The sequence below is a fragment of the Sinohyriopsis cumingii genome, chromosome 15, assembly GCF_028554795.1.
Source record: "Sinohyriopsis cumingii isolate HCF-2022 chromosome 15, ASM2855479v2, whole genome shotgun sequence".
In the NCBI taxonomy this organism is placed as follows: domain Eukaryota; kingdom Metazoa; phylum Mollusca; class Bivalvia; order Unionida; family Unionidae; genus Sinohyriopsis; species Sinohyriopsis cumingii.
The window spans coordinates 111,014,486-111,040,153 of NC_142975.1; the positions used below are offsets into that span (position 1 = coordinate 111,014,486).

Below are 25,668 nucleotides of genomic sequence, written 5' to 3' on the forward strand. Positions count from 1 at the left end.
AAATAAAACTATCAAACGGAACACTACACTGCACATTTGGCTCAAACATATCAGATTCTTTCCTTAATTGCTGGTATATTTTCTGTATCACCAGAAGCTGAACGGTAGTTACTGTAATTATTTTCTTTTGGCTTGATTGCTTCATTGAAATTCCATGAAACGTATTATTATAAATACACCAAGAGCATTCTGTGATACTGATTCATCCTTAGTCTGAAGGTCAAGATAAATGTCAAGGTCGCATGGAATTTGTAATTTCATATGTGTTTATTTGGTTTGATTTGTGGTTTTACGGCACAGGAATACAAGAGGATTATTGAGTGCCGAGGTAATAACAGTAAATTTCCTTAGCCAATAACAAGAGACGGTAACCGACCTGGGCTTTTACGAAATGCAGGTATCACCTGAGGCGTATTTTACAGCCTGCAGTCCGTTCGGGTTATTTCATATGGGACTCGTAAAGGTCAAACTCTTATTAGAGTTAGATCACAATAAGATCAATAGTCCAGCGTCATTAAATTGTACAGGGACTCATTCCTGACTTAAAATAATCGTTATGTCTATTCTAAATTGTATTAGAGTCTAAACCTAACACTATTTTCTGAAATACAGTTTCCTAGCTTAATTCGCACCCCACCCCACCCCCCAAAAAAGAAATGTCAGCAAAGATTTTTGTTTTATCTTTAACGGCACATAAACACATGAAGGATATATTGTACCGAGGGATATGGGAATGAAGTGCCTTGCCCAGAGACAACAAATCAGCAGCTGATCCGAGCTGATCTGGGCAGGATTCGAACCCGGACATTTGTCTTGCATATCCAGCAGGATACAGCGGCTCCTCATGATTTACATTTCCCCCTCTCTCCCCCACCTCTCGTGCTACACTCCGTGTGGTATCGCAAAGTATTGTAGGACAGAGAAAGGATCTGATTACTGTCAGGTTAATATAATTATAAACAATGAGTGGAGTGTTACAAGGTCAAGAATATTTCACATTCAAGTTTTACCGATATTTTTTTCTTCACATTCCTCTGTTCAACTGAATACGATTTGATCTAGAGCTGTATGAATTTAATTTCAATCAAATCTAATAAGAGGTTGCAATAAAACTATAGTACGAGTCGACGGGTACGAACAGCACTGATACACAAAGAAAAGAAAGCATACAAATATTGTGATTTTATTATCTCATTCTGAGTGAAACAGGTTGGGTTTTGTAACAGTAGGAAATTTCACTTATATTCTAGATGTTGAGAGAGAGAGAGAGAGAGAGAGAGAGAGAGAGAGAGAGAGGATTTCTTCAGGACGACGAGACATTAATTTTTTTTTTTTTTTTGTAAAGTCTTTTCATACAATGCAAAACGAGATGCCTTACATCAATACATTCTAACCGCTTCGGTGGCATAAGTGGTTAGAGCGTTCGCCTCGGATGTGGGAAGTCGCGGGTTTGAACCCCAGCCGAGTCATATCAAAGACTTATTTTTTTAAAAATGGCACTTGCAGCTGCCTCGCTTGGCGCTCAACATTAAGAGGTTAGTGTTAGGACTGGTTGGCCTGGTGTCATAATAATGTGACTGGGTGGGACATGATGCTACATGTCAATGGCATTATGCCCCAGTGCTAGACATCACTATAAACTCCCACACTGCAGACATCGTAGCGATATGACTGAAATTGTTTTAGAGCGATGTTAAAAAATTCAAATCACACACACACACACACACACACAAACACACAATACATTTTAGCATGAGGGGATCCATGAAGTAATCAAGACCTTATCAGGTTGATTACTGATTTCTATCAGTAACACAGTAACGTCACGTGAAGTCTTTTCTTAGCTCAACGGCCAAGTCATATACCAAATCCACCCTACATATTAGGACCCAAAATGAAAAGGCATATGGAGAAAAAGTGGGCTATCACAAACGTCAACGCTTTTCGTATAAAAGAAACAAGTTTAATTTTTAAAAATCCGATCAGAACTAATGAAATATACTTTTATTGAAACAAACAGTATTATTTGCAAGCGAAAAAATGTGATACAAAAGTCCGCATCTGCGGAATCAAACACACACACACACACACACACACACACACTATTCATAGGTGTGTGTGTGTGCGTTGGGGGTGGGGTGTGTGCTTCTGATTCAGCAAAATCTACCGGCTCGTGGACTGTAAACAGAGAAGGTGGACTGTAAACAGAGAAACAATTTGGCTTGGTCATCTCTCTGTTCATCTCACTATGTAAGAAATTCACGAGACGGACATTCCTGAGAAACTTCACTTTATCGTGTCTTGTTCAACTGAGTAACTGTTTCCTAAAAACAAAAGGTAGCCGTAGGATTGTTTTTGAGTAAACAAATATAGATGAACGAACTCGATCTATGAATATGATTACATAATGGATAATACTAATATGGTATTTTTTAAATCAGTGAAAAAAATGAAAGTTATGATTGGACCAATCAAGTTCTTGTGCCTCGAATTTGTGAAAAATAATACGTCTTCATTTTGTTCCTTTCGTTCGTTCTTTCTTTAGTTTTTGTAAAATGGCTAATCAAGGCCAAGATGATATAGCTCTTCAATGAGACTTTCCCTCGTCTTCTTAAGTTCTAAAACGTCCAACGTTTTGAGCATAAAATACACACAAATATAACAACTGTCATGGAAACATGGCCACTGGCGACAGATCTAATTGGACGATCGCACTCTGTTACATATTCCCCAACACAGGAAGCGTACGCCATCACGTGAGGTATATAGTTCTGCTCATGCGTACGTTGGAATAGGTGCGCCATTGGTCCACGTGCATAAATGGCGACCTCCTCTGCACCATGTGTTTCGTCTGCCATCGGTACAGCGGAGGAAAATACAAAATCCTTGTGCGCTGAAAATAGTAAAAATAACATGCTTTGATGCCTTGCTGGCAGTTCTGGTGCGGGAAATGTTATCCGTCACCGTTGTTGTTATAGAATTCGTCATCAAAAATGATGGAAACTGTTAGTAGAATGGACATTCAGTGGCTGTTACTCTTCCAAATGATGAGCTGGAATGCCTGAAGTTCTAGTCTGTCTAGGGCTCAATAATGTAAAGCTGCACGCTAAATTTGAGTGAAAATTCAATGATGTTTGGTAAAGAAGGTAACGCTCTAGAAACCAAAGGAAAGTGGACAGGCAATCGGGCATCTTCATTAGCCAAGGTTCCGATATGTTAACCGTATCTACACTTTGGCGGTTCGATCAGATATTTTAGTGCTCCGGGTCTGTAAATTTCATTGGATACGGCGGCAAGCCACAGCATCCAATCAAATTACGTTGTTCAGATTTGAACACTGTTCCTACGTGATCGAGACTAGGGGAGCTCACAACTTGAATGGACTCATAAATAAGAAATTTTCCGCCTCTGGTGCGTGTTTGTACCAATATATTTCACTCAAATACACCTGTAATGGCTTATCGCTGGTAACTAATCACACTTTCGATGTTAAATCTACAAGTATCCTTAAAAAGTCAAGTACCTCCACCATTTTCGGCCAATATACAATTCAGCACAGTTACACACTATTGGTTAGTTGGCATTATATACTAAGGAAGGCAACTCATGAAATCCAATAGATGCCGCTAGGACAACTAAAATATCTGCTCGATCCGTCAAGGTGTGTAATTATGGTTAATATCGGAACATTGGCCAGCGAAGATGGCAATCAGGATTCATAAGTCTGCTAAACGATAATGTGGAACACTGGAGATCGATATTTTGTGTTTTCTATTAAATTTGAAAAATTACCTTTCCTAACCTCCAACCAAAACCCCCTTTTTAAATGGAGAATTTGGAGGTACGTCACCTATTGAACATATGTACAAAAAAGAATGATATTTTTGTTTCCTGGAGTAAAGAAACAATATATTATCGGTGATAATGTGTAATGTTTGATGTAACAGTAGCAGGTGGATAAATTGTCTCATAATATTTTAACAATTCAAATATTACTTACAAATGGTATCGACAGAAAGTTACAATTCACAGGAAATTAAAGGATGACGTATATACGACCTTGACACTCTAATTTAGAGAGTTCATCAAAAGGAAAAGTGTGAATTTTTAAAACAGATCATTCTTTAAAAAATCAGGTAAATAAAGAACAATTTTTAGTCAAAACTTCTAATCAAAGACTAACAATATGAGATGGTACAATGCAGAAAATAAGACTCTACACTGTGCAATTCAAATGATATCGGTGACGAGTTTTGCTGCTTTTACTTCAACATTGACGTTTAAATGAATATAAAAAATATACATACATAAATTTTAATGCAGGCAAGCAAAGATATTAAAGCTGACAGAACTATTTTAGAGCAACACTAGAGAGTTGTAAGGCAACCGTCGCAAATTTATTCAAATTGCAATTGGAAAATGACTTGTAAACTTCAGTAAAATTTACATGAACTTTCATATGTTGTTATGTTTACTGTTCGCGTACATCTATGTACTACTTAACAATTATCTTATTCACTTTGTTTAGTTTCTTTATATATGTATATATCTCACCTGCTAATTTTCGACCTCAGTGAAATAAAGTATTTATTTGTATTGGAAATATAATTCATCAAAACTTTATAATGACTAAAATGTTGCATGCCACTCCTAGTTGAAATCACATAATCCTTGGTTTAGTAAACTGGCAAAAAACTAGGGGAACAGATAAACAACATGAACCCATGTAAACCATGCTGTGTAATGATCGAAATGTCGCGCATTGACAGAAATACCAAGTGAGGAGGACAGGTAATCAATGAGATCCCCTGTATACGATGTTACGCATTGACAGAAATACCAAGTGAGGAGGACAGGTAATCAATGAGATCCCCTGTATATGACGTCTCGCATTGACAGAAATCCCAAGTGTGGAGAAAAGATAATCAAGGAGATACCCTGTATACTATGTCGCGCATTGACAGAAATACCAAGTGAGGAGGACAGGTAATCAATGAGATCCTCTGTATATGATGTTATGCATTGACAGAAATACCAAGTTACCAAGAGAGGAGGACAGATAATAGGAGAGAATTCCCGTATACGATGTCTCCTGTTGACAGAAATACTAAGTGAGGACCACATATAATGAGGGAGATCATCTGTATATGATCTGGCGGGATGATATAAATCACGTTTTATTCACGGTTTTATAAATATAAAAGTGCAAAAGATATTTGGTGTAAATCCAAAAGTGCTTTTACAGACACCAAAGTAAGAAGGAGGGAAAATGAGAGGCTAAAGCGCCTGTTTAGGACGAAGTGGAACAAAGAAAGGCATTCAGATCTTGTCAGTATAAAGTTACTTCAAATTCTTTTTTTTTAAAATCCTACAATAAATTGTTGAAGTTATGTTGCAAAAACCCAAGTCCAGAGGATGAGCAATTAGGGGACACAACTCCCGCAAATGATACTAGATAAGTATCAAACTCAAAGTCATTCAGGGTCTTATCAGCATAAGCAGAATACCAAAGGTGTTGTCTTTTTTTAAATATCTTTCGTTTAATTTTCGTTTAATATTTTTAATCCAACCATACATGGCAACGTTTTTGCTGCGGAAACCAAAACCCGGAAAACAACCAGGGGCAATAACTCCTGTAATTGTTGTCGTGGATGCTGAAAATCGATTTCTTTCAATATCTGTTCAGTATAAAGCTACACACCAGATATGGCTGAAATCTAACAAAATTTGGAAGTTTTAAAACCAGGAGTATGTGTAAATAGGTGGCATAACTCCTGTACATAACGTCGTTGAATATTGAAAATTGGAAATAAAACTTTCAAAGTCTCATAACACTAAATATACGTAATTCTTGTAAACGATGACGTGGAATGCTGAGAATTTAGCTTTTTTATGGTCTCGTCAGTTAAAGTTTCATATCAAATTCGTATTAAATCAAACACTCCGTGGTTATGCTACGTAAATAACGGTTAGGAGAACGGGCAGTCAGGGGTCATAACTCCTCAAGAATACGGCTGAGAAAGCTGGAAATCAAAAACCTTTGCGAGCTCATCAGTATAAATCTGCATACCAAATTTTGTCAAAATACAACGATTGACAAGGCATTTTAAGAAAACCAAATTGCGGACGGACAGTTTGATTAATATAGGGCTCTACAGACTTAGCCGAGCTGATCAACAACGCATTATATATAGATCTACTACGCTGCCATGTAAGAAAAATAGAATTAGTTGTTATTTTGACGGCTGAAATAGCATTTATATTATTCCTTAGGCTTGCGTGCATCAGTGATTTAATAATGCAACCAAGCCATCTGAATAACTCCTAGCCGATGATATCTCGTATGTAAAGTACCTTTATATCCATCAGAAATTGTTTGTTATATTTCACTTTTTCATTATGTCGGTGATTAGATTACATTCATGGTAAAATCTCTCTCTCTCTTTCTCTCTCTCTCTCTCTCTCTCTCTCTCTCTCTCTCTCTCTCTGTATAGTGATAATAAAAAAATGTTTTGCTCACTTGAATGTTGCTTTTTGAGCTATCCTGTTATAGTGAAATTTTTGCAATTTGGAAACTGGAAAATTTGAGACTTTAGAAATGCCTATCGTTGAAAGACAGAAGACAATAAAGACATACGTTACATATTTACAGAAAATGAATTCAAAAACTTCCAGGGTTTGTTTTGAAGAATCTCTCTGAGAAGATATTTCAGTATCACAGGGCACAATGCATATATTGCTTAATATCCAATAATAAAAAATAAAAAAATTAAAAAATTAAAAATTAAAAAACTCATGAAACACCAGGCAAATGCAACAAGAAACCAGCGATGTGAAGCAACCAGGACCGTTCCTGAGCTCTCCTTCCCATTAATGACAGCCAACCATTCAACTGTAAGGGACTTTTATGGACCCACAGATTGAGGCTAAACTATCAGGGTTCCTTGAACCCATAAAAGCCTGGGGGAGGTGGCGCCATTCCCTTCCCCAGGAACAACTAGCAGGCTGCGGTGCAGTCAGAAAAAAAGTGGCACATGCACAATTGTGCGCACGCCCCTATAATTAAACTCAACAACAACAACAACAACGCCATAAACGATGGCAGTCTAATCAGTAAGGATAGAAAATATCACAAATATATATTATATTTTTAATTTCTAAAACGTTTTATGGGTCCAACTTACTGGTATCAACTCCTGTTAGATTCGTGCGATTGCCATAGTTGTAACTGGGCCCGTTACCATATATCAGGGTTGTGTAGGGCAAGCCATCTGCAGGAGCCGACTCCGCGGGCATGGGATCCACAAGTCCTGGAAAATACACGGAGCAGTGTCAATCAATTGGAAATATCAGAGAGAAAAAAATCCAAGGTGATCACGCAAAATGCTGAGATAAAACTGCAATTTAACTTCAACGGACTGACGCTTTCTTGGTTGAAGAGAATTTTCAGGGATTCTAAAAACTTACGTTTCATCTTTTTAAGTTCTGAAAATGAAAACATCTTTGGTATTCTGGAGAAACTCCAGCATACCAAATTTCGTAACAAAATTATTTTCTTATGTTTGAATTAACACGTTCAGGAGGTATCTGTACTATCAGGACCATTGTTTTATTAGATAAAGCTACATCACGATTCATTCTTAAGATGGCGGCCATATTGTAAGTCCGATCGACACTGTTTCATTTAAGGCGATCTAGATATCATAAGAAGTCTTCCAGTGAAAAAAAAACACAAAATGCTGAAAGTGGAATTACGGCCCCGGATTTCTCGTGAAGTACAGTAACATCTCGAAAAATATGTTGGATGTGACGGTATTATATATGCATTTCACATAGATATTTTACTTGACAAGGGTCTTAAGAGAATACTATGGCGGCCAGAACTGGAGAAAGATGGTCCCATTTTTTACGAACCCCTCCTACCCAGAAAGCAGTATGTCTATTATTCCCAGCGAATCACTTAACGGTCCATTGGTGAGATCAAACTGGCGTTCAGCAGTTGTTACCATCACACTATTGTCTACGCAATGACGGGTCGCAGAGACAGAGCGCTTTGTCATTTTACTAATACACGCCATGCCATTTCATTGTGTACATTAAGGGGCCGTCCATTTAGTACCATGGTTCATACAGAATTCTGAATGATAAATTCAAAGACTTTTAGGGTCATCTGCTCAATGTTCCCAAACTTTCAAGGCCTTGAAAATGCTACCTCATTTTTCACAAACTGTCAAAGACCTTCAAAGACCTATGAACCCTGAGTACGTATGCACGGTGGGAGGGGAGAACCAAAATGCATACGCTTGCGTGTGTGTGGGGTCTACTGATAAATTACGTACGCACAGGAAACGGGAGAGGGGTAAAACCTCAATAATAGTTGTCTCATACGTAACTTGTTCGAATGGCAGTCGGCGTTTGAATTTTAGCGGACACTAGAGAAACTTTTTAAAGTTACGCAGCTTATTTCTTTGATGCAGCCAGACATTCATCGTCGGTGGACTATCTGTTCTATTAAACACATTAATATTATTAATCCTTGATCTTTTCTGCGTGGATTAAATATAGGCTGTTCTATAGGATTCTGGGGGTGGGGGTGCGTCAAGCGTACGTACACAGGTGGGGGTGTAAAAAAGTATGCATGTGTACAGGGAGGGGAAAAGGGGTCAAGCTTTGCTAGATTTGTAAGTGCGTACTAAATCAATGGCCCCTTAGAGCAAATTGGACTGTGAACTACACAGTACGATGCTGCTATATACCAGGACAGATGACTACACATAAAGACACTAATACACACTATGATAGTTACTACACGGTAGGACTCCGCAACACACCAGGATAGCCGACTACACATAACGACACAGATACAAGCTAGAATAATTAAGCACACATTACGACTCTGCGACACACCAGGATAGCCGACTGCACATAACGACACTGATACACGCTAGGATAGTTAACTACACAGTACGACTCTGCAACACACCAGGATAGCCGACTACATATAACGACACAGATACACGCTAGGATAGTTAACTACACAGTACGACTCTGCTACGCAACAGATTAGTTAACTAACCGGGATAGTTAACTTCACATAACGACACTGAAACACATCAAGATAGCCAACTACACAGTACGACTCTGCTACGCACCAAATTCTCTGCTACGCACCAAATTAATTGCCTACACATAACGGCACTGATACACGCCAGGTCAGCCAACTATACAGTACGACTCTGCGTCACATCAGGACAGACAATTACACACTACGACTCTGCAACACACCAGGATAGCCTTGCTATTACCCTTGAAGGCACCAAAAAGGTACAATTCCACTGTTTACGGACGTGTAATGACAAGTCACCTCACTGCGGCTCACAAATAGCCTCCGCTATTGATAGAAGCGTCACAACCCTGACATCAAAGTTTCTACTTGACAGGTCCACTAGTGCATAACTATTTTCCCACTGACCTTTCCTGTTCCGAAAGTTTCACTGACAGCTGTCCAACACTAATTATAGATAACACAACAGAACACCTAGATCTCCTGTAAATGCAGCGTCTTTGGCACAGTGCTCTAAACAGGCCTTAAGGACACGCGGTACTAATGGACTGGAAAAATGGGAACCAGCCTAGAAATGGGTGAACCTAAATTAGAGTATATACGGGTTAGGCTGACCAGGATTGGTTCATAATGTAAGTTATGCTGTTGGATAAAGAATCTTTTGAGAGCTTATCCTAGTTGTAAGTGACAAAAAATTAGAGACATTTGTTTTATTGATGGAATTTCAGTCCTTTAACAGTCTTGAGTTTGGAACACTCGTTACTAAAATTAGCACCTGACTTTGGTGCGGAATTGAAAGCACACGTTTCAAACACATGCAGGTCCAGAAAATACCGTGGCTCATATCCTTTCCTCTACACAGAAGCTGACATCCAGGTTTCATCTATACTGATAAATATAGGTTTGATTATAAGCATTCAAAAATTTAAGTTATTGAATTTTTAATATCATGGTGTTTGCATAGGTTTACTATTAGTACGGTGAGTCCTTAAGGCAGTCAAAGGCAATCACAGTGAGCGAATAACATTAACTGGAGAGTTATCTCCCTTCAATTGCTTCCCTTTCATAAGCAAAGCAAGTCCCATAAGAAAAACTCAATATGACGACTGGTATCTACTGATTAGATAATTGTTCGAGAATAACACAGAAGCCCATAATCACACAAACAATCACAAAAAGATACTGAATTTACGGGATTGAGACTGTAACGCATCAAGCTCTGCCCCCACCCCTCTCCACCCACCCATCCACCAGCAGTGCTTTAACAAATTCGCAAAATTCAACGTGCGTATTCTATCAGATATGGTTTTACTTAACGAGAAACAGCTACGCCAGTTCTTCTCTTTATTGACATGTAGAGACACGAGAACAAAACTGATGTACGAGTTGAATTACATTCTGTGATTTTCAGCATAATTCATTACAGACAGACAGACAGAAAGAGAGTAGGCTGTGATCTGATTCTTCTAAAACACAAAACGCAATGCACATACATTACCTAGTATATCGTTTCCTCTATACGGATAGCCTGCAATACTGAAGACATGGGAGTGGTCAGCAGTGACAAGGATCAAAGTATCCATTTCATTGGTCATCTTCGTGGCCATTTGCACAGCAGCGTCCATGGCAACCACTTCAGACAAAGCTTTCTTTGGCAAGGTGTCGTGATGGGCGTGGTCAATTCTTGCCCCTGACAAATCATAAAATCTCGTTTCAGAATAATTATGTAGCATTATAGAGGTCGATATCAAATACATTACCCTCCCCTGTTCCGTCACAAGGTTTTGATTATATTTTCACTGATAACATCACTATTAATTTCAAAAGACAAAGATACACTACTTCAGTAACGGCAACAATCTGCTGTGCTCCTTTATCTGTGGTTCTAATTGTGATGAGATTTCCTCACTTTTCGCGAGCATCCATGAGAAAAAATACGTCAACAGCAAGACAATGTAACAATGTCAGTTACATCAATGAAAGTCACTCAGATCAATTAGTCGAGTTCCACAAGACAAAAATATGCTTCAAATGTATATCGGAGTAGTAACTTACAGAAAAATCGTACATTTTGTTCGCCTGCAATGTCTTCACAGAAAAGAATCCGTAATCTATTCGGACTACCTCGGTTATTTCTAGAATTGCCCTGACCGTATGATTAATAGGCAAGTTGTGAATTAATAAATCGTTCAATGCATTCACAATATATCGGTAAAGCCATGTTTTGTAAATAGCCGAAGTAGTTCGAATGGCAGCTATCGGCATACAATCTAGCTATGACCTATATGAATGACCTCAAAGTTGCTAACGATTTAAAAATGTCCATTGTATCGATTGACAGATGATTGCGTTTGGAAGAAAAACTTGGATTTGTTTATTCGATCAGCATGAAATGTCATGTTAGATCACAATAAAGAGAACATTTTATTTGTGCTCGCAGTGATTGGTTACGCAGGTATGTATATTCATGAAAAACAATGAAATCTCCGCACAGACAGCCACGGCATTTGGAACATCGTTCGTGGATATCTGTCAAGTCGAGAAATAACCTAGGCTGTAGTGTATGAATACACATACATTTCGTGGGTTTGGTGTTTCGCCTCCGGCAACAGATAAGGCTGGTAATGTTCTCATCGTGACTTCGTCTCCTTCCGCATCCTTATTGTGCTATGTGTAGAAAAGCAGTTTCGAATGCAGTTCTAAGTTCAGCGAATTAAATCCAAGGTTCGATGGAAAAGGCGGGAGATTTTCCGATTACAGCCGTGTGATAAAAGTAAGAAACGGATTGTCACCCGTGGTTTTGACAAAAATACATCAGATATGATACAAAATTTAACACATTAAGATACAATCTTGCATAGCCTAAGTTTGGCATTATTATTTTAAGAGAAGGCTACATTAAAATTTGAAATCTTTTTTCTCTTTTCAGTAAAAAAAAAAAAAAAAAAACATAATCATGAAACCTTTCTTAATATTGCTACTAAACCAGTCCTGAGTCATTATTTCCCAAGTATACACAATGTTGTTATTCTCATTTTAAATTAATTACCGTAATTAACTACGTTGTAATATGCAGTTAACCAAATTTCCTGACTATGAAGCTGGCGAGAGTGGTGAAGTACTAACTGTCTTTGTCAACATTCTTGCGCAAAATGTCTACAATATTTATTGACTATAATTTATTTTAAAGTGATTTTAAGTAAATTCCCCGTGATGCATTAATCACTCTGAAGGAGGAGTCATATCAAGATGGGTGTGGTCTCATACTAGGAGTCACAGTCTGTAAGAATGCACAGTATTATACACGCGAAGAGAATTCCGCGGGACACATAATTCTATTAGTCTTAAAATAATATATTCAAAAGAAAGGACTGTGAGAACATTGGTTTGGATTGTCGGTTTAACGTCATTTTCGGCAAATGATAAATGGCGGCTAGCTGTCCGAATCGAAAGTCCGACCCACGTGGACAGATGTGAAATGTCAACGTTATGTAAAGGCGATCCAGGGCTTCGAGAACATTTGGAAAGGGCGGTGTATTTGATAATTGATTAACAAATATTTTAGTACGCTTTATACTAAACAATTATTTTATTTTTTAAGAAAGGAAAAAACACGTTTGTTTAGCTTATCTTTGTTGCATTAGCCAGGATGTTCTCATTCTACATACAAAGATGAAAAATACATCTTGACGGTTTAAGACATGGAAACCTTAATTTTGCCGTAGTATCCTTCAGTTCTTTTCTTTCCACATGCGTCTGAACCTTATTAACAGATTTAAATTTTGTGCTATACAATGGGGCATGAATTTCAAGTGCTAATGTTTATTTGTCTACACATTTTTTTAATCCTGTATGCAACAAAAGAAAAACATTTACGACAGTATCATTCATAGATTTGATAATCTGCTAATTTTCGATGATCGTTTTTTCGGACTTGTAATTTAAACAAGGATTTAAATCCGATGCTTTGTTTTTGATAATCAGTCATTAGAAGCAGACTGCATCATATTGTACTTAGTAATATGTGGCACTTGGGGGTCATGTCGGATTTAACATGGGAAAAATTGCATATAAGAGACAATGGAAATTTAAGACGGAGATGGCATTAGGGGCACATATAATGTTAAAGTTATCATGATATTTCATCTTCTTCCAAGAGTTTAATGGCACTTACCCAGTAGGTTACAATGGCAATTTAACAGGGACAAAAAAGGCACTTGAGGGACAATGGGAAATCTAACGTTAAAAAATAACATAAATTTTCTCATTATCCTAGGATTGGGGAGGGGGGCATTACTTGCAAGAATTACTTGAAGGACAATGGGAATATAATATTAATTTGTAATATGAAATTTCCCACTATCTCAAATGCCATGTTTTACAAAATGAAACTAGACCTACTAACCAACATGCTGTTTGGAGTGGCCATATATTTACAATCCAAAACCGCACACTTACTATCCAACAAGCCACTTAGAGTGACCAACATCCAGTCATATACTATCCAACACCCTATTTAACATCCAAGACTTGCTATCCAACACACTTGAGGAGAGCGGTATTACCGATTAACTATGGTGTTTTCTTGTTCTTTTCTCGGTAGTACGTGTAATTGTACCTTCTCATTGTACCATTACGTTGGTGGTTTCTTCCAGTAAGGAAAGTACGAAAATTACAGAGGCAACTTCTTATGTTATGCATATTTGATTTAATTATATCTGATTTAAAATATATTTATTTCAATTTAAGTGTTTGTCAGTTTTAAACATTTTTGTATTTTTTATTACATGCTATTGTAATGTAAATTTATTCACTAGAGATGATACATTTTCAGAAAATAATTTGACCGTGACTAATAATTTTATAAACACCAGGTGTTGATCTAGATCCTGACCTTGATTCAAAATTAGTAGCAGCCACGTAAACAAGTTCTATTTTTATTTTAAAATGATTGGTTGTTGTCTTGTCGAGGTCATGATGGGACTACGTGTTGATGTAAATAAACCGTAAGTTCATATTTTTTTCATTTTTACAGAATTTTCCAGGGAAATAAATATTATATTCTTCAAAGGTTGTTTGTTTTCACTCTTTCTTGTGTTACTTTTTATTCGAGCCTAAACATGTGACATAAGACTTACGACTTTAATAATATTAGCTATGTGTTTTCATTATTTGTGACATAATAGTTCAACAAATTTTTTTACAAAACGTTTGCATCTGTCACAAATAAAGGTGAATATTACAAATATAATTTAGTGAATGACCCATTAACCACATGTTTACACGTGTCACAAACGTCAATTCAGTGGCCATTTGGAATGTTATGAAATATATTCGGGCCAAATCCAACTCTATATGGTCAAACGGGAAAGCAAGGCGACAATGCGAATTTCACATTAGGCCATCACCAAATTTAACTGTATGTGGTATGATGGGGATTTAACATTAGTCCATGGGTTTAACCATGCCGGCATGTATAGCGACAAGGAAAAATATAAAATTAAAACGACCTTAGATTGATCATTATGGGCCCGTATGGCGACAAAGGAGAAAGTAATGTTCATTTATAAAAGTCAAAAAGCTTACAAGCTATAGACATTAAACATGTTGGAGAGAAGAAGAAACACGTGTAAGGACATGGATTTGTTTATTCTTACAATCCAAGAAGAGTCGTAAAACATATCCGACATTGTTGTTAATCACGTTTGCAGCCAAGGGTGTTTAGAACTTGTGATAATCTTTTTCGTTTTTATCATCCTAAACTGAATTATCTAACTAAACGGCTACTCATTGTTGCTTGGCAGACAGATGCAGATGGTTTTATTTCAAAAGTATCTCGTGTCAATTGACTCAGATTTGGCTCTTAATTGTACTACAAATTTAAATTTTTACCCTAGATTTAGAACACAGGCTGCCCTTCCCCAGTGTCAGTTCTTTTCTTTGTAAATGATTTTGTATTTCTTTTTTTTTTCTTTCTTTGTTTAAGACTCTGAGTGAAATGTGACCTATGAAGAGATGCAGGAGGTAAATCTGCTATGTTATCAAAGTAAATCAGAATTTGTCGTGAAACTTGAGGTTTACTGTAAGGTTGTGACATTTCCTATATGTGTGCTTTGAAAACGGCAAAACGTATGGATCCTACTTGGTGGGAAAGGTTCTTAAAGTTACCTAAACATGCAGAGTGATCCCTTACATTCTTAGTCACTATTAACCTCCCTATCATCCCCATTATAGCAAAAATAATACCCCAACAATACCAATGTCCCCTACAAGACTACCAGGCAATGCAGATTTCTCTGTTCAGCTTGCTACAAATGTATGTGTTGCTATTCTAGGATTTAGTACACTGATTGACCTTATATAGCGTCCGTTGAATCCGTTACAATTTTTCTTTTAATTGTGAAATATAACCTATGAAGACAGGAAGCCTCAGCCACACTGTCAAACTAGATCAGAATATGGAGTGAAGCCAAGGGTTTACTGTAAGGTTGTGATATGTTTTATTTGTACTTGTTAAAACAGCAAAATTAACGTACCTTACATTAAGTGTTTGCATTTTTATGCAAAGACTTTAACTTAATTAGCACTGAGACTTACTGATTGTGCAATACGCTTTACTTTCTTGAAATGAAGTTTGAGTAATATAAACAATACCGGCCGTATGATTACGTCCGTTTCGTGTAAACCAGAGCTTGATTTCTTCTTCCTCTTCTCCTAGCATATCATCGAAGAAGGCAACACGTGTTGGACGAGAATCAGACACGATCCAGTCCTCTTTACGAGAAATTCTGTCTACAAATGAGATGGATTCTCTTTGACTTTCTTGACCTAACGTGTAGGAGAATAGCCACTTTGTTAACGCCACACGATACGTTGTTGAGGGCGATCAAACGTGATTTGTGTTCGATCAAACGTTGGACAAATTCGGGTTTGTTCTAACCGCTCGATCTAGTAATTAGCATGTTAAACGGATCGCGAAGATACAGCACTTCCCAACTTTGTTGAACTGACCTTTCAAAATCTTTGAGAATGGATGGTGCAACCATAGCTCTCAAACTGATTTGGAATTCTTAGATTCCAAAAGCGAGATAGAAAAATAAACATGTTTAATTTCTTTGTTCATCGTACAAGAAAATATATTCACATTAAAAATCCTGACTTCGTTCTTTCATCAGTCACATATGACCTCTTGAGCATAGTCAGCAACTTTGCGTTTCCAAGCATAGAACCCACGACTTTTCCAGTCACGAACATCCTTCCAGTCGCATATCTGTTGGAGTACCCAACCAGCTATGCACCCTTCTTGCTAAGCATGCCAAGCAGACAAAACGGCAACGAATGTCTTCTTTACATGGGGGTAGATAAATAGTATTCACTCTTCGTGGAACTTTTAACAGAATTAGTTTCTCGAGCACATAAACGGAGATAATAAGCATGACCCAGAAACAGAGATAATAAGCATGACCCAGAAACGGAGATAAGAAGCATGACCCAGAAACAGAGATAATAAGCATGATCCAGAAACGGAGATAATAAGCATGACCCGGGAAGGTAGAGACAGCACGGAAACTATCTGACGTGTTCAAGAAAAACTGAGTTAATCTTCAAGCTGTGCTTGGTTGCCTTTCACCAAGTGGAGAAATTCTACTCTGGCTAAAGTTTTTGGGGTGGGTAATCCTTCCAGATATTTAGGCCATTTTCAAAAATCACAAAATCCAGGCAAAATTCACAGGAAACGTGAAATTCTTGAGGAACTAGTGGTACCCAACGTATCTAGCGTGGTGTGGGAGTACGTAGATGAGATCTATATATTGTCATACGTACTGCATCGCTTTCAGTATTAGTGCGACAAAGTTTTGATGATCCGAATGTGTCATAAATCTACAAATGGAAGCGATGACATGATCTATGGATGAATTGCAATATAACGAGGGGTTTTATAGCAAGCTTCCACTCAATTAATCAACTGAAGTTACGACAAGATATAAGTAACTGTGGGAATGCAGTAATGTATCAGATAATCATTTTATTTATGCAAAGATGTTCAATTAAAACCAATATTATTTCAAACATTTCTTTGATTTAAACGTATCCTTCCCTTGAGGGAACATTAGGAGGGATTCATATAAAACACGTTAATTGAAGGTAATGTCCAGATGGTCTTCCGTAATCCGGTGAAACATGATTTAACCGATAAGGAACATCAATATTAAGTCCTTGGAAGAATTTGTTTGTATTGTATTTTATAGGATTTTGGAATGGCAAGGGTTTGGATTTAAAACGGTTTAATGTATTAAGCAGGTGATTAAAAATGACCACATGGGTTGAGGACTAAAATAATTTTTCTACCTACCTTCAACAAACAGGAAGAATCCTTTTTCATTTTTCTGTAATATCTGAATGGCTTTCTGCGTCATTTCCGCTAGTGATGGCTCTCCATTGCCGCTTTTGTCCCTCTCTAGCTCGTATTGCATGTGGCTCGGCTCAAATAGACCTAAAATACAAGAAAATTTGAAAGAATTGCACATATCAACAAATGACATTACCTCGAAAGTAGCCTAACAATTTTATTTAAAAAGAAGCTTGTCTATCGATTTAGTTTCCTCGCATCACTTTGCATTATATTCTCAAAGAAAGTGCTCCATATTAAAATTATCGATTACATTTGCAATCTTCTTAGTCTAATACTTATAGGTAATCAAAGAATCACGGCATCTATGGCACAGCGTGTAAACAAATATAATATTGGATTTAAGCAACGTGAGTTGAGGTGTTTGATCAGAATATACAGATTTTCCGTGATTATAAACGGAGAAACTTCCTTTATCCGCCTAAAAGAAAATGTCGATGGAAAAAGATAGAAAGATAGATGCGTGTTCTACATTCATTCATTAAATATAAATTCATTTTGTATGTGTGCAGGAGTGGGGAAAGAGGTAAAATCCCCATCGGAAATACTAAATTTCGTTCAACTCGTTCAAATCGCACATGGCTCCCTAAGAGATCTGCCATACGAAAGTCTGATAAAATTATTAAACGATCAATGCCAATGACAGAAGACGTTTGAGTAGTTGTAGCAGAACTACAAAGACACCTATCTCTACCTCAGATTTTTCTAAACATGTTTTCTGTAATCGTTCAAACAAAATTAATATTGAAAACTTCAAAGAATATAATTTAAAACCAAAAAAGGCGCGTTTCAATCAACCAGTGAGATAGAGGAGATAAAGAAATAATTGGATGGAGTGAAACTGCAGAAAATGGAAGACAATCGGGAGAACTGGTAACACGCTCAAGTAATTTGGGAAATACTCAACCAGGTCAAAAAACATTATGAAATTGTATTATGAAATTATTTGCTTTTTATTTTTGTTTATTCTAACGGCACTTGTAACACATTATTGGCGGCTACATCATGCTGAGGATATGGAAGCTACATGCCTTTCCTGGGCTGACTTAATTGGGGACCCAACCACGATCATTATATGACAAGTCTATCAACCCAGCTACTGCAGCTACCTTATATAAGTCCCATAAAAAATACATTTCTTAATGAATTCACGCTTAATTCAAAAGCATCTTGAGAATGTTTTGAACCAGCATCAGTCATTTCAGTGGAGTCGATCGTAGTGAGAGGTTAAATGGCATGTTATGTAAACGTGACGTCATTCGGTAAACAAAGTATATACATGTTCTGTGCTTGTTTAGGTCATGCTGTTTATATCGCTGATCGTTTAGAAACAGAATATATTACATGACGTAAACAATATTATTATATGCTCATTTTATTCTCCGTTAACTTTACATTGTCAGAATCGTTCAATATTTCACGATATTGCACACCTTCATATTGCATTCACGTGCATAAAGGAACTACTTTCTATTGTAAACAAACGATAGACGCAGACGCCAGTACTTTTGATTTGTAAACAAATCATGTACACTCGCGTAGTAGGCGCTTTACGTTTTGGTTGATTCAATTTGTTTTTGAATGAAGTAAAGCAGATGTTTCGTGGACTGCCACATTCCAGCTGCTTTGGCACATTCCGCGTTAACCTTTCTGATACAATGTTTCGGATTTAGCTTAGCTATACAGTTGACGCCAGAAAAGGTTCTTACAAATAACATGCAAGTGACAAGGCATAAACTGTTTTCTTTAGCTAGTAATAAGAATGGCAAAAAATATACTTACAATAATACATCCTGAATTTCCTCAAAATGTAATTTCTTAGTTCTGTAAATCGGAATTACATGAGCCATGTCATAGGTGCTCAATCTTGATTACACGTTTGCAATGTCAACACGCTTCTCTCTCGCTTCTTCAATCCGATATATTTCATGTGGAATTGTCACATATAAATCCAGTCTATAATCACGAAATTTCGTAGAATCGTAAACATACCAAAATCTATTCATTCCAGATCAAATGGGAAAGTAGTTGCAGTGCGCATTCATTCACAATATGACTAAGTTCAAATTTATCTGGGCGGAGTTATGTGCGCAGTAATAATGTTGTTGTTGTGTAATGATGAATCTGCGCTTGTTTATTTAGTTTCGAATAAGGCATACATTCATTTACTTTGTTTCTTGTATTGTGTTTTGTTAACATAATATAAGTAAGCATTATGTAGAATAAGAAAATGAGCATATAATAAAAAGGTTACTGCATTTGTATGAAAAAATATGAACTCGTTTTGACGGATGGATATCTACACTCCCATGGTCGTGCTGTATTTACATCCGAAAAACTGGTTCATATTTTCCCATACAAATGCAGTAACCTATAAATATTGAACTCAGTTGGAATTCAGTCTGAAGAAGCAATAAAGCGAAACCAGTCACACATTCTTGATGTTATTTATTTTAATATGTATTAATATTTATATTCAATGGCTGCTGTAGTATTTTGAAAGTGTATTTAAGGGGAGGGGGGCGGGGTCCCCAATATTAGAGGATGTGCGCATGTGTTGTTGATTTACAAGATTTCCTATAAAAAAAGCTCCAAAATCCAGTTTTATCCAGTTTTTTATTTTCTAAAAGATTATCTGTGTATTCTTATTTTTGAAGTACTTAATGTTGACGCTCTTATTAGTAAATAATTGAAGTTGCATCAGCTGATAAATGCATGGAAGATTTCCACTGGTTTGAACATGACCATGTAATCACACCCAGCTGCGTTTATTTCTGTATAAACTGTAAGGAGAACTACGTTATACTAACTTCTATAAATAGAGTCACGAGCAAAGTAACTAATGTAAACGCAGAATCGGAAGTCATACACACTGCATGCCTTTAAAACGAAATAAAAACGATGGGTTTACATTTTATTTAGAAAATTTAATAAATTGATTTGACGGAATCAAACAACAATTCTTTGTAAGTTTCTGAAGAAAAATAATTCTTTTATTTAATTAGATTTAAAAATAAGAAGCCTGGAAACTCAAAATCTGCCAAGAAGAACATTGGGTCATTGTACAGCACTTTCACACATTATAATAATTGGATTCACAGTCATACAATGTAATACGCCGACCTTGATAGTTACGGTGTGAGGGTGGGTAAAAATCCCGCTATTCTCCCACTGTAATTGACAGGGTCTTACTTTCATTTGTAAGTAGCCCCCTTAGGTAATCTAAACAGATAACGAACACAAAAATAGATTCAAAGAAACGAAAATTCGTTACTCACGTGTCTGGACAATAACAATTCGGCCAAGTCACAATGAACTCATGAGAGCATCAAATCCAAGAGTCATTCGTATGTCAAACAAAACAACACATGCTTTGCTTTGAATACTGAACTTTACTCAGTTCACATATGCCAATTTAGATAAAAGATTAAGACCATGCTGTGGAATGTTCAAAGCCTTAGATCGCCTACCATTGTAGAATTATTTGTTTGATGTCGACATAGCTATTACGCTGGAGATGGAGAATCTTCTGTTCTATAAATAGCTATGTAGCACACACGCTCAACAAGAATTCATACGCTAAAATAAAGTTCTAAAACTGATAGGAACTGTCTTTAAAACAAATTAATACAAAATATAAGGAATTGCAATTATAAGAGTTTAATGTTGTTTTTTTCTGAGCTATCGTGGTATAAACTGATAGTTGTCTGACTCATACAGCTTGCATAACGCCCTGTCATTACTGGCATTTTGTCTCTTCCCTGATTCAAAACCCACTCGGTCTATTCCAGTGACAGCAGCCATATTATCACTAATATTAGCCTACATTCCCGGTAGTGTGCATCCCCTTTTCACTTTGCGATATTTAAACGCTAAAAGCATCAAGAATATAAGAAATGTACAAAACGTAGTCATTGCATTCATTAGTTTATAATTTCTGATTTTTCACAGGGGGATATCTAACATTGTCATCTTGTTCACAATTCAAACCAAGCGAGTGTTTTCTGTGTAAACAATGAGTCTGCTCATTCTCCTTTACCTGTTCCGGAAATGTCCATAGGATTATACATGCATATTAGATAAAACCAGTGTTGTCTGCATCCAATATCTGCTAATGCCTAGTTTTAATATTTCTGAACAAAACTTGAAATAGCAAAAAATAAAATGGCAACGCGGTTTGCAAAATGTACATGGATTCAAAGGGATGTAACTCCCAAAGTTACATAAATCTGCGTAATTATTTGCAGCTTATCGAAGACGACGAACTACATCACTCCTGCTGTACGATAAAAAAAATAGACTCTCCCGGTGTTAGTAAAGAAACTCCAGGTTTTGTTTGAATGAAAAAAACTGTAGACTTATCGCAACCTATCTATATTGCATATCGCCGTAGAAACCATTTTACACACCTTTATTCGATAAGAGTAACACCAGTTGATGAGAAATACCAGATTTATATCTATCATAATGAACATCATATATATATATATATATATATATATATATATATATATATATATATATATATATATATATATATATATATATATATATATATGTGTGTGTGTGTGTGTGTGTGTGTATGTTTTATGGTATACAATCAAAGGCAAATGTGCCAGGATGCAGGCGATGATGATACAAATGGTTTAAGTTATCAATCGAAATATGTACCTGTTTGTTGTTTTTGCTTCTTTTTAATTAAAAAACCCAGTAACACCAGATAAAGCTACAAGGAAAACTCAGGAGAAACAAATGGAACTCAAGTACAATTATATAAGTGAAGTAACGCCAAGCTTGTATAGCAAATATAAAGAAGTATTTTAGAAACATTTGACTCTAAATGGCCTACAGCCATCAACACAATTTAAAATAAAGGTAGTTTTAACTACTTTTTTTGAAACATCAGAAAATAAATTTTAAGATCCGTAGAAAGTTGTTAAGGAAAATCTAACTGATTCATTCCAAGAAAGATGGAATGTTGAGGTCTACATTTTTAATTATGTGTATAAATTATAGAATGTTTTAGTTTGCGCATTGGTTGGAATAATAACCTAAACTTTCGATCACATACATCTGCAAGAACATGCTTATTTCAGATGCTTAATCACAGCCTTCTTGTTGATGTTGGATATTTTTTATAGAGTTTATAAAATTGATCGTTTATGTGTCCTATTTGAGGGCAGTACAACCGGTTATGAATTCCATAATTTTTATTTAAATTTTTGACAGTAGAGAGGAACATATTCCTGCCTCATGAACGCCGCAAGAAAATCTTATCAATCAATGATACCGCAGATCTCATATCACCAGAGACCAAATGTTGAAAAACTGTTACCATCGGGAAATGTAATAAGAAAGATAAATGTATCAAACTTGCAAATTGTTTTATCAAAATTTCAATAAGCTGCCTCATTTGTGCATAACCCAATTCCTTGAACATGCAGTTTACATTTTTTTATGTTCATTTGCTGTTTCTTTGTTACTTGTGATACTTGTTTATACAAACCTACCCAAGAATAGGTCTTCAGCTAAAATAACATTTTGAATCTTGAATAACAAAAACATAAAAGGTTCTCACTGTAATAACGTGTCATACAACAAGGAACTTTTAGAACCAATGTAAAATCATCTAGGTCTTTGATTTATTTTTAGGACGAAGACACAAGGGCAGCTGGGTCTTGGGTTTAGTTTTAGAACCAAGATAACCATACATAAATCGTCGATTTATTTTTAAAACCAAGATAACCATACATAAATCGTCGATTTATTTTTAGAACCAAGATAACCATACATAAATCGTCGATTTATTTTTAGAACCAAGATAACCATACATAAATCGTCGATTTATTTTTAGAATCAAGATAACCATACATAAATCGTCGATTTATTTTTAGAACTAAGATAACCATACATAAATCGTCGATTTATTTTTAGAATCAAGATAACTGCAGCTGGGGCTTTCATTAATTTTAGAACGAAGGTAACCAAAGCTAGGTCTTCAGTTTATTTTTACCTTTATCTTTCATTTTATTTGCTTTTAACATAAGTTTGAACATCTTAACCTTTCATTTTTTATATTGTTATTATAAATTTTTAGGTTTATTTGGAAGGGGTTATCTTCCAAATTTATTTTGTATATTTCTGCAGTTCTATATCTTAACAGTTTTAGAACACACATTTCATTTGGAATCATATAGCCAGCATTGTGCTAACGTGCCGTTCAAGCTGTCTATATACATTATTCCACCTCAAAAACTTATTATGTGCACATCTATCGTATCGAGGCTAATTTCCATGATTTTTACTACTTCTACTACTGATGTAATTTGCAATTTGATTTCTGTACATTTGATTATAACCGCGAAACTAGAGTTATTAGCAACAGCTATCCACTGAAACTTCTAACGCTTTTAAAAAATGTATATTCCATCTCTAGCCCGGCTATGTACTCAACCCCACTCCCAAACAGTGACTCTGTGTTCATAATGCCAAATCTGTATGGTGGATTGTTCATGCCACGACTATGATCTATGGTTAAAACATATACTGAAAATGTCAGAGTAATTAAAAAATGTACATTTGACATTTGACCCCCTTGCAGCGACCCTAGGACTGGATCCAAGGATGACTCACTGCATGAAGTGGTATATATATATATATATATATATATATATATATATATATATATATATATATATATATATATATATGTGTATATATATATATATATATATATATATATATATATATATATATATATATATATATATATATATATATATATATATATATATATATATATATATATATAAAACTCCTGGTACATGATTTTATCTTATATATGTAATTTGTATTATTCATGGCTGTAAGTTGTACAGATTGTCTTTAGTTATATTTTGTCTCTGTGACTATGGTCTGCTATAGAAATAGTAAAAGAGTAGAATTACATAGGATCTATAAATAGATTCTTATATGTACGTGTTGACAATTACAACTAACAATCTTAATAATACAACTTAATGACGACTTTGGGTTAATTTCTCATTGCCTGGTAGGGTTCGGACGGTTCTAGAAGAATTAAGTAACTTCCCATCGGTTGGGCTAGGTCACATGAATAAGCGATTTAAAGATAATACAGAAGTAAGAACTTTCACGTAGGGTAGGTTGTAAAATATAGTCATAATAGAAGGTGTATATAAGGAGAGAACTGAGCAATCAGTTTCATTTCTATTTTGGAGTCATTTATATTTATTGTATTCCTGTTGTAAGTCTGCAGACGTGTCTTATGTTGTGCTTAGATATTATTCCAGAGGAAAAGAATGTGTTTGGACTGTTCAGTGGAAATAGAAAGAACTCCTTTTTTGAACTATCATATTATTCTGGAACTATTTTGAATTATTCGAAGGAGTTCTGGACGACGCCATTTTCACGATGTCAAGATTCTTGGCCGACCAGTACATTTCCGGTTTTGAAATTTATGCGGACTTTATTTGGACTTTCTTAGAACTTTATCAGGATTATTTTGGATTCACTTCAGAATACAAGTTCCTTTCACATTTTTCCTTTAAATTTTACAAAACTTGTTGGTTTTGCGCCTTTCTGTTAATTAGTTTGTGACCACAGAGTCGCAGCATAAGATAATTGCCTTTGGTGGAACGTAACTACAGCGTTTGGTGATAATTCTACTGAACGATTGAGGAGGCGATCTGGTAACGGACCGACGGAAGGATGACAGACAAATGCCTTAAATATAAAAAAATTCGAGAAAATAAAGCTAATTACCTAATAAATAATCTGCATTTCTGGGGTCCACATTATCAAACTGTTGCTTGTTCCAGACGTAGGTGTGGAATTTGTTCCGTGCATCTTTATCTTCTGCCCATGCCTGCAACACATTTGACCTGCTAAATATTCGCTTTTGTTTTTGCTACTTAGTTTTGCTCAAATTCAATCCAACAATTTTGCAACAAAAGAAATAGACATAAAAAAGCCACTAGAACCAATCTTTAGATAAATATAAAGAAGCAAGATGAATTATTAACATGACTGACATTTCTTGAATATACCAGTCTTGATATGTGTCAAGCAACGGATCAATCGATAAATCGAATGATTCCAAATATAACATTTTAAAAGGACTATCCATATAAATTACAGGCATAAAAGAATGTTTAGTTTTGGTGTTGTCACCCGT

General features: G+C 35.9%; 1 protein-coding gene across 2 annotated transcripts in view; it reads right to left on the minus strand.

Moving 5' to 3' along the window:
- Positions 1-1,941: 1,941 nt before the first annotated feature.
- Positions 1,942-25,668, minus strand: part of LOC149782480 (alkaline phosphatase-like) — an 85,992-nt gene continuing 62,265 nt past the window's right edge. For both annotated transcript variants that reach the window (XM_089933903.1, XM_089933904.1), the window contains 5 exons: positions 25,257-25,359; positions 17,418-17,558; positions 10,563-10,754; positions 7,185-7,310; positions 1,942-2,893 (listed from right to left, as the gene is read on the minus strand). In XM_089933903.1, coding sequence (XP_089790029.1) covers positions 2,619-2,893; positions 7,185-7,310; positions 10,563-10,754; positions 17,418-17,558; positions 25,257-25,359 — 837 coding nt within the window. In that variant the 3' untranslated portion in view covers positions 1,942-2,618. The remainder of the gene's footprint in view (positions 2,894-7,184; positions 7,311-10,562; positions 10,755-17,417; positions 17,559-25,256; positions 25,360-25,668) is intronic.